Consider the following 12737-nt stretch of genomic DNA (forward strand, 5'->3'; position numbering starts at 1 on the left):
CCCCATAGTTGGAGTCATTTACCAAAAAATTACCAAAAAGTCCTTTCATCAGTGTTCCTATCTAAGCAGGAAGTGGAGGCAAAAGGAAGAGACGCAGTTTGCTGTTCAAGGACATAAACTCAGTAGAGGATCGAGCCAGAGTTCAATTTAGGCTTTAAAGATCGAGTCTACTGCTCTCATCAAACCTCTGTACCTAAGCATTTTTTGCTTACTAGACTATCCCAGTGCGGGTGGAGCTGGTCAGGAGCCCGAATTCTGGCCCAGAAAGGATCTGGCCACCTACGGTCCACTGCCCAATTTCCGGCAGGTCACCAGGGTCAGAGGTAGTCTCCGAGAATCTCTTCTAGGCTGTTGGATTTCAGCTCCCAGCTCCCGCTGGGGGCGGAACTATATCCAAACGACAAGAGAGTGAGCCAATGTTGGTCGGGTTTTAGGCCTGTCAACCAATCAGAGCCAGGAGGTGCGGAGGGGGCGGGAGGCAAGGCGCTCCGGCTACTGGGGATCCCCCGGGGCTGCTCATCCTAACCCCACCCCCTCCATGGTGCGGACCCAGCCCACCCCAGCTCCGGCTGTCAGCTGGCGCAGGCTAATACTAGCTGATCCCTGCGTTCAGGGAAGGCGGACCTTGGGTCGGACCTGTCGCCTCCAAAGCCCGGGCCTGGGTGTTCCCCCCTCCCGCCCACGCCTCCCGCCCGCCTGCCGGTCGCTACCACCCTTAGCTTCTCAGACTGAGCTCCTCGTCCCGGAGAGGATTAAGTAAGTGCCTTAGCTCTGCTGCTTCTGAGCAAGAATGGAGGAATAAGTGTTCGTGGAGGCGGGCGTGGGGACTGAGGCAGGGAGGACTGAGAGACCTGATGGAGAATGGCATGCAGCTTCTTGGAGGTCGCGGTGCCCACCACTTTCACCCCAGTGTTCGTCCTTCCCCTTTGGATCCCGAGGCAGGCCAAGAAAATACCCAGCAGGATGCCTTCTCTCCCTTTGGCTCATAATAAACCGAGACTCAAAGCAAGTTAAGGGTCTGATCCAAGGTCATGGCTGGGATCAGTGGCAGAGCTCAGAAGTGAACCTGAGACTTCTTCTTGAGCCAAGCTGGAGAGGTCAGAAAGGAATAAGTCTGCTCCATGCATGACCTTCTGCCAGTTTTGCTCCTCCCTAGGGGACCATGATGGGTATGTGCTCATTTTCACATATAATCTTGCACCTGCAAGAGGAGGTATCCCATGCACGCCTATGAGCCACACAGAGAAACATGTATGTAGCCATAAGCTAAGGACCCTTTCTTTTTCTAGGTCTGCCCCTCTGCGCCACTGCTAGGACTCCTTCCCATCCTGCTTTACCTAAGACCCACGGGGCTCAGTGATCTCCCACTCTCTGGTTCCAAAATAGGAGAGAAACAGGAGAAGGCGGTTCAAAGTGGGTATTCCCTTACTGCCTTTGCAGATGTAACTCCTTGCCTTGCTTCTAGGAATGACAGGAGTTGGTCCAGTGACCACCCCTGCCAACTGCCCCCCTGCCAGAGAACCTAGCTCAGTCTGTCCTTCCTGACTCTTGGTGTCTCAGCACCAGCCCCACCTCAGCCCCAACCACAACCTGGGTCACACAGGTCCAGGGACTCCTGTGCCCTCTTCCTCCTGGCTTGTGGGTGGTAGTGAGGGAGATTTGAAACAAGTACCTCATGTGGACAGGCCTTGTGCTCAGCTAAATTCTCTCCCTACTGGGAACGTCCCCCCTGAGGGACTTGTTCATTCTAACTAGCCCTACCACAGATTGGGATTACTCTTACCATTTCCACTTCGGGGCGGGGAGGGGGGGAACTAGACACAGAGAAAAGTGGGGACTTGCCTGGGATTATCCTGTGAGCCCAGGATTCAAAATCAGGTCTTTCTGAATCTTAGGCAAGCATTTCCCTTCAAGCAAGGAAAAGGCTGCAGGTTTTTTCCCAAGCAGGATGAGAGGTGTATGGGGTGTGAGGAGGTAGGAAGAGGAGAAATTGAGAGTGCAGAGATTTTGTGCAAAAGTGGACTTTTCCTTTCAGGCCTTCTGCATCTTCTCCTATCTTCCATGTATGATCAATATAATCATATTTTCATGTCCCTGCATCCATATAGGAACCATAGGCAAAGCCTGTGTTCTAATACTCCCTGAACTTGACTTACTCCATCTTGAAACCTTTACTTCCTCAGCACCTCTAGATTCTAGAGGGATTTATCTCTGGCCATACCCCTGCTGTAACTCCTGCTTTTATTCTTGCCTTCCTAGAGCCCAGAAAGGCAGGGGTCTCCTGCTAAGGATTTGGCTGTGCTGGTGGTCATCACATTGGTGAGAGCTACAGCCTTGGACACCCCTCACGTCAGAAGTCAGTGGGCAGGTTGACTGAGCACTGGCAGACTCCCAGCATCAGCATGAACTCCAGGGTCCCAGCTACTCAGAACTGGTTCAGCAGCCACCCACCCACCGCAGAGCCTGACTTGGAACCTGCCACTGAAGGGTCTACCACAGAGACTGCTACCCTCAGCCCAGAAACCACAAGCTTCAATGGCACCAGAATCCCTGATATGGCAGGTGGTGCAGCTGGTGTGGGTACCATGCTTCTGTCTTTTGGGATCATCACAATGATTGGCCTGGCTGTGGCCATGGTGAGAGCTGGGGAGAGCTGGAGAAGGTCAGAGGCTGTCCTCTGGGGGAGGGTGATTAGTGTTTAGACTTACAGACTTCCTAATTAGAAGACAATGGTCCATTAATGATAATGCAATTCCCTCCCACCTACTCCCAAGATTTATTTACTGGGGCCCAGATAAGCAATTCTAATCGGAAGAGCCAGAAGCAAGTCTGAATAATACATGGTGTTTTGAGCTGGGACATATAAGATTGAGACTGGGGAGGGGTCAAGACACACCTAGTCTTGGTAGGCAGATTTTGAAGCAGATAGGAGGTTCTGTGAGCAACAAGCAGGGCAGTGAAGCAAAGGAGTTTCAGTAGCAGTAGAGACCAGAAGGTGGTTGAGCTGTTTTGTGGGCAACAGAGTCTGGGTGGGATGCTTTAGCATGGCAGGCTGTGAGCAGTTCATTTATGCATCGTTTGGCAGTTATTTACTGACTATCCTCCTTTACCCTTGGAACACAACAGGGCCAGAAGAGACAAGAGAGATCCTGACTTGTGTTTCTTATGAAGAATGGGTTAATAGGCAAGGCGTTTTATGTAGGCTAGGTGGTCATAGACAGCTGGGAAGAAACATTCGAGTTCTGACTCCAGGTAGGAGCCTGACCTCATTGTCACAGGAAGGGCCAGGGCAGGTAGCCATCAGAACACAGGTGAACTAGAAGAACACTGTGAATATCCTTCAACAGTGACAGACACAAAGAATGCCACTGAAGGGCCACTAGCGGTTGTACAAGTTAAGACTAAGGAAAGTGGGGTGCACCTGGAGTTCCCTAGAAGGCCTAGTAATAATTTGCATTCTGCCCATTGCCCTTTACAGGCAATGGATGGCTAGCCTTAAGCTCAGGAACATGTGGATCTGACTACAGGGCTGGACAGGGCCACGGGAATGTAGATCAGTTAGTCAAGTGTATAGCATGTACAGCAGGTGCAAAGTCCTAGGTTCAGTCTTCAGCAGTGGGATAAAAACAAGTAAACAAACAACGCACACACACACACACATTCACACACACACACACACACACACACGCACACACATTCACACACACACAACACACTCACAAGCTCACACACACAAAAGGCAAGGCTTGTCATCCAAGGCCTGACTAGAGCTAGGGTTAAACTAGGGTTGCCATATGGGCCCTGCAGGCTCCAGATGGATGCCAGGGAGCAACTGTTGGCCAGCAATGGGGCCAGGATGCATCACACGCAGAGGGAGGCCAGGAAGGAGAGCTTTCCTGGGGTAGGAATGAGGAAAAATGGTAGTGCTGCCCCTCGGCACCTGTGGCGTTAAAACAGCCTGAGACTCCCTGACCTCAGGGGCAAATGGCTTAGAGTCTGTCTCAGTTCTAAGCGGAAGATTTTGACATGGGAATTTGATAAGGCTGCCTTATTCTTTGTCCCTAAGGGACATTCAGGCCAGAGTGGATGATCTTCCCACCAAAGGTAGAGGGCCAGAAGGTGGTAAGACAAAGACAGTGGAGGGCAGGGAAGAGCTCCAAAGCACACAGGGGAAGACTTCTAGAAATGTCTCACGTGCCTCTTCCTTCCCCTTGTGCCAGGCTTGAGCCACGCCATGGATGCATGCAGGAGTCAGTGCCAGCCTCATGCCTTGCATGGGAAGCATGAAAAGAGCGTAGTGCAGGCAGATGCAGAACTCCCAGCAGATCCCTGGGAGATGTGGGGCTGGGCAGACAGTCAGAGGCAGGGGGACTGGGTAAGGAAGTGAAAGCTGTCCTCAGCTGGGGCGGAGGGCCCTCAGGGCAAAGGCCTGCAAACTGGTTGGAGTTTCTGTCTGGCATTTCCTGAGATTATCCTGAGTCACAGGCCACAGAGGAGGGGGGAGATTTGGATTAAAAGCCATGAAGTCAAGGAGCAAGACCAGGGTCCTGTGGCTGGAGCTCAGGGTGGAAGGGGGCTGGGGAGACTTAGACCTGAGTTTCTCTTTCATCTACCCATAGGACAGCAAAGAATCACTCCCTGGAGCAGGTGGATGAGCAAGGGGCATTTTCGCTTTTTTCCACTTGAGATCAGATGAGAAAGCTCTCAGACAGATTGGGAATTAAACAGATTCAAGCTATTGACTTGACTACAAAGACTGTGGGAGCCACAGGGGCTTAGGACAAACTCGAAGATGTGGTTTTCCCCAAGCAGAAGCTGTCATATTCTTTTGGTTGATCTGCTTGTTTTTGTTTTTCGAAGCAAGATCTCACTTAAACTCGCAGAGATCTGCCTGCCTCTGCCTCCTAAGTGCTGGGATCAAAGGTATTCATGACGATACCTGGCTGTCATATTCTTGATATTCAAAACTTGTCGGTTTGGGGAAGAGCAGATGGTGTCAGTAGGCCTTGGAGTCCCTACCCAGGTGTGGTCTCCCAAACATTCCCACCTTCTTCTCTCTCTTTGGTGCTTGGAACCAAGGTCTCCCACTCCTGCTGGTGAATTCTAGATAGTATCTGGTTGCCAACCTTTCACTTTTGTGTCTGGACAAGGGAGGGAGGGACCCAGGGACTTCTTTAGGATCCCTTAGCACCAGAGTTCTGATCTGCAGGGCTGAGTTCCAAGACTCAGCTGTGCAGAGCGTTGCCTGGAGCTACGGTTCTACAGCCGGGCTGTCATTGATCTGTCCTGCGTTTTACCTAGAGGTGGCTTCAGTGGGAATTGAGGGGAAGGGACACACCGAGTCCTCCCTTTCCCCTTCAGCACTGAGGAGTCCCAGGCAGATGCTGAGTGGGAGTTCAGTCAGGATTTGGAGAGCTGGAAACAGTCAATTCTAGACAGGCCTAACTAGTTTTTCTATGCCTGATCCCCATCTGCAAGTCTCCAGACTCAGTCCGGGATCGGTCGGCTTCTGAGGATATCAAAGGAACCAGGTGTGGGTGTGCAGACCTGCAATTCTAGCTCTCAGAGACTGAATTAGAAGAATGGAAAGTTCAAGGCCGGCCTGGACTACATAGGGAATTCCAGGCAAGCCTGGGCTACCTAGCAAGACCTTATTGAGGCAGGGGATGGGGCGAATATGAAGCGTACATGTAAGATATACATGTCTGAATGGGATGGGGAGCCACAAGTGTTTCCCTCTTTATCCTCTACGGCTCTCCCATCATGAGGACATGCTGGGTTGGTGGGGATCTCCGTTTCTCACTATCTGATGCTGTTCCTTCTCTTGCAGGTTTTATACATCAGGAAGAAGAAGAGGTAATTCCCCAGATGGTTCCTGAAGCTGTAGCCCACAGGAAGGGCTGGGCTAGGGTCCAGGGGATGTGAGTGGGAAAGGAGAATGAGGCCCAGCACTAAGGCTCCTGTCCCTGGGTGTGGGGGTGGAGATCAAGGCCTCTTCAGCCCACTCATGATTGGGGGTGGCCACTTTCACACGCAGGCAGGCAGGTATGAAGATTCTGAGAAAACAGGTGTAAACCCCGGAATCGGGGTATGGGGAAAGGAAAGAAGAGTAGGGATCATCACCACCCAGCTACCCTGGCCCTGATGGCTTATGTTGGCTGCCACCGGCTCCCTCCTCGACTTCAGTCCATAGAGGCTGGGAGTGCAGTAGATTCCTGACCCAGGCAGTCCCCATAGATCCTATAGCCAGACCCTGGAATGGCTAGTTGTTCATGCTAAGGCTGGCCGTCTGAGAGTCAGCTTGATACTTCAGGTTCAAAGATGTCTACCAGTGAATCCTGAGGGAAGATTTAGAGTACCTTAAACTTGGTGTGTGGCTCTCTTGGCCACCAGGACTGAGGGAGGAAAGCTCTGTCCTACCCTCAAAGAGCCTCTGTCCTCCCCCAAGGCTGGAGAAGCTACGCCACCAGCTCATGCCTATGTACAACTTTGACCCCACGGAGGAGCAAGACGAACTGGAGCAGGAGCTCCTGGAACATGGGCGAGATGCAGCCTCCATACAGGCCGCGGCCTCCCTGCAGGCCACACAGGGCAAGGTAGGCACTGGCCAGTTTCCCCACCCACCCCCGGAGCTGTCCAGTCTCCTACAATCCACCCTCCATCCTTCCCGTGCATTTTGCCAGCCCCTGCCAGGTGGGGAGGTGGCAGCTTTGTGTATGTGGGTCTCCTCAGATATTTTTAGAAAGTGCTGGAATTGTTCTCTGGCCCTCATGGACTCACCATGCAAAGCCAGGCTTTGTGGGCTCAGCCTGGCTAAACTCTAACAGCCTATAGATCTTGGAGGCCCAGCTGGGATCCCTGAGCCTAGTTTTCTCGTCGACGTATGGAAATCCTAATTCTTGCCCTATGAACCCTCATGTACTACCTGGGAAAGCAGAAAACAAATGAAAACTAAAGGCAAGACTGAGAGGGGCAAGGAGTCTTAGGCTGCTCTAGTCCGTGAAGATCCATGGACCTGCGTGAGTGGTGAGTGGGCTCAGACTCTTCACCTGAGACAGCTCTGAGTAGGCTGGCGAATCCTAACGCCGGACAGTCCAGGGCTGTGGAGACCTAAGCCAAATACACCTCAGCCATGCCCTTATCTTCTCAGAGTCATCAGGCAACCTGGCCCCTTGCTACCACTTTCCCAATCCTCAAAGCTCGAGGACCATGAAGGGGAGGGGGAGGCTGTCCTTGATCAAGGGCGAGAAGGCCAGAGGTGAGATCTTCCTGCTGACAGAAAGAACACATGCTGAATTAGTTCAATACTAAGCCCATAGTAATTGCTGCCAAGGTCCAGGGCAAGCTGGGAATGGCTTGGGAGAGGGAGGAGTCATTGGAGCCAGGTCACATTTCTAGACTGAACTTGGCAGAAGGGCACTGTAGGCAGAAGGCATAGCTGATACCAGGCCAAAGCAGGCACCAGGAAGTGAGTGTGGAAGCGACTGGACCAGAGACTGGCTTTGGTCAAGGTTTTGATGCCCCTGCCTATCTCCCTGCAGGGCACTCTCTCTTCCCAAGGCCCACTGCAGAGGCCTAGCAGGCTGGTGTTTACTGATGTAGCCAATGCCATCCATGCGTGAATGGCCTGAGAACAGCCCTGGACCTCTGACAAAGACACCTGCCACAGTGCCAGCAGCGCTGCCCACTTCCTGACTGTTGAGACCTATTCTCAGGACCTGCGCCTTTGCCACCACAAGACAGAAAAGGGCTGCAAGAGACCCCAGCTGTGCTGAGGCCCCATCCGCTGACTCTCAGGCTTGAAGAGGGAGCTCTGACCAGGCTAGCCATCTGGCCACTGACTTCTCCTGAACCGATGGCTCTGGCACGGAAGGCAGCCCTCATGCAGGCAGGCTAAGAGCCACACTGATGGCTACCTGGTCTCCTGGACATAAACCTTGCATCAAGGTCTGCTTCTCTGATGGGGAGGAGGGCACAAGCTTGACAGGCAAGGGAGAAGAGAGGCACACTCCCCCCTCTAGGATTGCCTCTCTCTCTCTCTCTCTCTCTCTCTCTCTCTCTCTCTCTCTCTTTCTTTCTTTCTTTTTTTTGCCTGGAGCCTCCTCTAGGGTAGAGAGAGGCAAAGCCCCAGATGATAGGGACAGGGAAGGGCAGCACCTTTTGGGGAGGGTTGTTTGTTTGGTTGTTTGTTTTTTTGAGACAGGGTCTTGCCTGGCCTGGAATTTGCTGTGTAAACGAGGCTGATCTCCAACTCATAGAGAGCTACCTGCCTCTGCCTCCTGAATGCTGAGATGAAAGGAGCACCCCACCACATCCAGCTAAGACAGCACCCAGGGACAGAGCTGGAAATGCCTAATAGAAAGGGCCACAGAAACCCAGGGGCTGTCCATTGGTAGGGTATTGGATATTATGGTGAGTGGGTGAGCACGAAATCTTTCAACCACATATCACTGGCAGCCAAGGTAGCTGAGAGAGATGAGATTGGGAGCCTGGGTATGGAAAGATGCAACTCCCCCAGATGTGGAGAAAGGCTTTACGAATGTGCATGAGTGGGCTGTACACAGACATGTACCCGTTCCAGAATAAGAGTAAGACGGAGGCCCTCCGCATCAGCTCCACTTTGCAAGCTGACTCCCACCCCGCGGTATGTGGTGGAGAATCACCATAGGCTGCTTCCTCTCCTTCAGTGCTCAGGGCTACACGGAAGAGGGAAAGAGGGCTGGGTTCCTCTGTCCACTGTGTTTCTTCAGTGGGCTCCAAAAGCTGGGCTGAACTGCTCCTGGAAATGGCTCCTCTTCCAATATGGGGTTCTGGGAGAGGCCTTTGGTCTAAGGGCAGTCACAGGTGAGACTCGTAGGAAAAGTTATGGTTGCCTAGAGGGGAGTGTTCTTTGAGGAAAAGACCTAAGAAAGCAAGTCTGGTTTTAGTTTTGCCCTTCCGCCCTCTGTGCAGGAAGGGCCACTTGGTGTCGTGGACTGTGGAGGGGGCTTCTACCACTGGTCTCAATCTAGTCTTGGATGCGGGAGCTGACACCAGGGGCCTCAGACGGGGCAGTCTTCTCGACTGGGACTCACACGTGAGCATGCACAGAGGCGTGTCCCCAGCTCCATCGCCGTGGCTGTCCTCTGCTGGCTAGAGGGGATGCGGGGGTGGCACATGCCGTTGGGCTGATCCCATATGTCAGGAGGTGAGAGGCTAGGAGGATCCCATGGGGACGGCTCTGGTTTTATCCCTGCCCGGAGATGCTATAAATATGTTAGCGCTTGAGCAACTGGAGGGCTCTGAGTAATTTAGGATGCACAACGCTGTAATTTAACTCGCAGCATCTCCATGTGGGAGAGCATTAAAGATGTAATTAAGATGTTTACACAAAGAAAATGGAGTCTTTAACACTTGGGGTGCAAAACCCCAGGAGGGGACACAATGGGTGAGGCGAGGATCTGTGGGAGGTCTGGGGACAGTCATTTGGATCCTAGCTATGAGGTGGCAGGCAGCCCAGCTGTTTTTCTTGATCTGTCCATGGAAATGCTTTGGCCTGGAGTCCAAGGTTGCTCTGGGGCCTCATGCTTCAACTGGGAGATGGGGTGACAAGGCCTGCAGTTGTGGAGAGGTCAAGAGGACAGAATCTTGTGAGATCAGGTCCAGAGGGCTTGATCTCCAAAGAGTGTGGAGTGGCATGTGGTGTCTCAGGATTCACAGGAGTTAGGTTTGAAATACAAAAGTAAAATGGTTTTCTATGGAACACAAAGTAAAGGATATATAGCATGGGACGGGAGTCAATCAGGTTTTACGTATGGGACCCACCTGCGAGGCTAACAGAGATTTAGAGGAAAAAGACATTGCGGTGACCAGTTTGCCCAGGAACGCTCCAGTGATAATGCTGAAAGCCCCATAAGAGGCTTTCAGACCAGCATGATGGAAATATGGAGGGAGTTAGCCTCCAAGTTTCATGATGAGGGCTGGGCTGAAGGTGGGGGGCAGTGGGTCTCAGGATAGAGCTCCAGCAAGGCTGAGAACCGTGTACTCTGTGGGTCACGCACATGAGTTATGACTGAACCTGTTAGTGATAGATTGCTGTTAGGAAAGCCTCCCCACAGAAGACTGCCCGGGCATGGGATGAGCAAGTGGGCTGTGTGTTCCCACATTATTAGTCAACCCTTGGTTTGGGGATGGGGTGCTGCAGAGCCCTTGTTATCCTGAAGAAATAGTTCCTGGGGAGTAAGGGTGACACCCAGGGATCAGGGATGCTGATGGAAGTAGGAGAACCCCTGTGCCCTTTCCTTCTGCCACATGACCAGGCCTCTTTCCTGAATGGTGGACCCGACTAAGAGAAGGACACAGGCTGCTTTCTGTGAGTGGCAGGCCACCTATTTATAGACTGTACCCTCACGGTCACCTCGGCAGCAAGGAAGACGCAACACCGGACTCTTCTCTCTGTGGTTTATTCAGGAACCTTGAACAATCTTCTGACCCTCTCGCCCTGGGGAAAGCCAGCCCATAGCTTAAATACCCTCTGGGTAGCCAACCCTGGCATGCTACGTGGGGAATGCAGATAGGTCCAGATACACGGAAGCAAGCCAGATCTCTAGCCTTAGCCTTATATGGAGTTGTTTGTGCCAGGGAGCACTCACCTTCGGGGAGGTGGAAAGCAGAAATTGGCGCCATCTTTAAGGCTTGGAACTATGCAGCTCCCTACAGGTAAATTGTCCCTTCTACTCACATTGCTCTGTTTTCTAGATCTTCTACTCTCAGAAGAAAAATCAAATTCCTGTATCTTTCACAGAGTGTAGGGTTGATAAACATTGAGGTGAAAGGGTCTGGTGGATGTGTTCTCCTTGAGGACTTAGGCTTGGTTGCCTAAGGAGACTCTCCTTGCCTCTCTCAGTGGTGAACAGGGTAAGGCTGTATTGCCCACCATTGCTGCTTCTAAAATTGGCAATTGGGCCTCTCTAAGGAAGGCCCTCCCTCCTCCCTATAATCGATCAGACTCTCTGCCTGTCTCTGTCTGTCTTTGTCTGTCTCTGTCTCTGTCTCTCTCTCTCTCCCATGCATGAAATTCTCTCTTTGTGAATAGCAACCAGGGTTTCAGGTCAGAAGCAGCGGTGGTTGGCAGTGGGCAGTGTCAAGGTAGATGTGGATGTCTCTTGTTTAATATAGTGAAGTGTCACCTTGGAGCCAAAGTGACTAGAGTAATCCCATTGCTTGGCTGCAGGCAGACAGTGGGGATGCCTTCAGAATGTAAAGGGAAGCTCTTGTCGGAGAGAGCTCAAAAACCCTACAGTGTCCTGACCTTCCTGGAGACTCTTAGAAACATTTCCCTCCAGCCCGGTAGCCCATTAGTGAGCCAACCCACACTGTACTTTGTTCTACACAGGAGAGAAGGATGCCAAGTAGAAAAAAAAAAAAAAAGATGAGCCGTGTTATGAGTGTCCTGTGTGTCCATATCTTTATATTTACAGCTAAACATAAAAAAAGGCAGAAGGTTAGGTCAGAGAATGCCTGGAGTGTTCCAAGCTCTGACATCCCTACGCTGTCCTGTGAAGCTGTACCTACTTGGTAGGCCTCAGTGTGTGTGTCAGGGTGGGGCTTGTCTAAGAATGTCTGAGGGAAATCCCAGGGCATCCTGGCCTCCAAGGGCTCAGGACATGGGACAACTGCAGGTGGGACAGCTGTGGCTTCCCAGAGAATGCCCTTGAAAGGCCATACTGAGAAACGAACACGAAATCTGTGAGGGTGCAGGGAGAGGAAGAGTATGGGGCCCTTAGGTGTCACCAAGTAGGATTAGGACACGTGCCATCCCACCTGGGACGAGGTTTGCCTTTGCATGCCACCTCACTTCACCTTCAGAGTTAGGTGGCAGTGGTCACTGGCTCTTACTTCTCAGTGTGGGTCCTGCAGAGGCAGATCAGGGTAGGGGACAGGACTCCTTAGGGACATCCTGGCCACCCCCACACAAGGCCCCAAAAAAGCTAGCTCAAGTAAGCATGCAAAGTAAGGATAAGAATCTCAGAGAAGGACTGGAGAGACTGATCAGTGGTTACAGCATGTACTGCTGTGGCAGAAGATCTCAGTTCTGCTCCCAACATTCTTACCAGATGGATCACAGCCCCTGTGACTCCAGCTCCCAGCATCCATGTCAGATGGATCACACCCCTTGTGACCCCCAGCTCCCAACATCCATGTCAGATGGATCACAATCCCTGTGACCCCCAGCTCCCAACATCCATGTCAGAGGGATCACACCCCCTGTGACTCCAGCTCCCAACACCCATGTCGGATGGATCACACCCCCTGTGACTCCAGCTCCAGAGGGCCCCTCTTCGGGCCTCCATAGACATCTGCACTCAGGTACACAAACCTATGCATACAGATAATTTTATAAACTATAAATAAATCTTTGTAAGTTTTTTTTTCCAGAATCCCAGAGCAAAGCCCAGTGATAGAGCCTTCATTCAGGAGGGGGACTGTGTAGGAGGTAGAGGGACCGAGTGCTGAGACATGAAGGTGGTTTCCTTCCCTCGCCCCTGCCCTGGGACAGGGGTGTGTGTTAGAAAGTCCAATGCTCTGAGAATCCCAGTTTGCGGGTCACTTTCCAGTTTTCACAGTTCATCTGTGAAGCGACAGGCCTGAGATCCCTGTATGGTGGATAGGAAGAAGGCTGGGACACTGCAAGGTCCCTCAGAGTCAGGGTTTCTGTACCTAGTGTAGAAGTAAGTGCTGGAACCTGCAGGCGGTGG

General features: G+C 52.1%; 1 protein-coding gene across 3 annotated transcripts; it reads left to right on the top strand.

The window, feature by feature from the left end:
- Nucleotides 1–505: 505 nt before the first annotated feature.
- C4H3orf18 (chromosome 4 C3orf18 homolog) lies at nt 506–11420 on the top strand. Of its 3 annotated transcripts, none has more exons than XM_087905522.1 (5): nt 506–756; nt 2260–2662; nt 5831–5856; nt 6449–6596; nt 7542–11420. In XM_087905522.1, the coding sequence occupies exons 2-5, from the start codon at nt 2403–2405 to the stop codon at nt 7600–7602; spliced, it is 495 nt and encodes a 164-aa protein (XP_087761648.1). In that variant the 5' UTR covers nt 506–756; nt 2260–2402; the 3' UTR covers nt 7603–11420. The 3 variants fall into 3 exon arrangements, with proteins under 3 accessions (XP_087761648.1, XP_048273367.2, XP_087761649.1); XM_048417410.3 differs by having other exon boundaries at nt 511–756; nt 2260–2636; nt 7542–9378; XM_087905523.1 differs by lacking the exon at nt 506–756 and adding an exon at nt 1290–1413 and having other exon boundaries at nt 7542–9378.
- Nucleotides 11421–12737: the final 1317 nt, after the last annotated feature.

Source organism: Myodes glareolus, chromosome 4, assembly GCF_982192425.1.
Source record: "Myodes glareolus chromosome 4, mMyoGla1.1, whole genome shotgun sequence".
In the NCBI taxonomy this organism is placed as follows: domain Eukaryota; kingdom Metazoa; phylum Chordata; class Mammalia; order Rodentia; family Cricetidae; genus Myodes; species Myodes glareolus.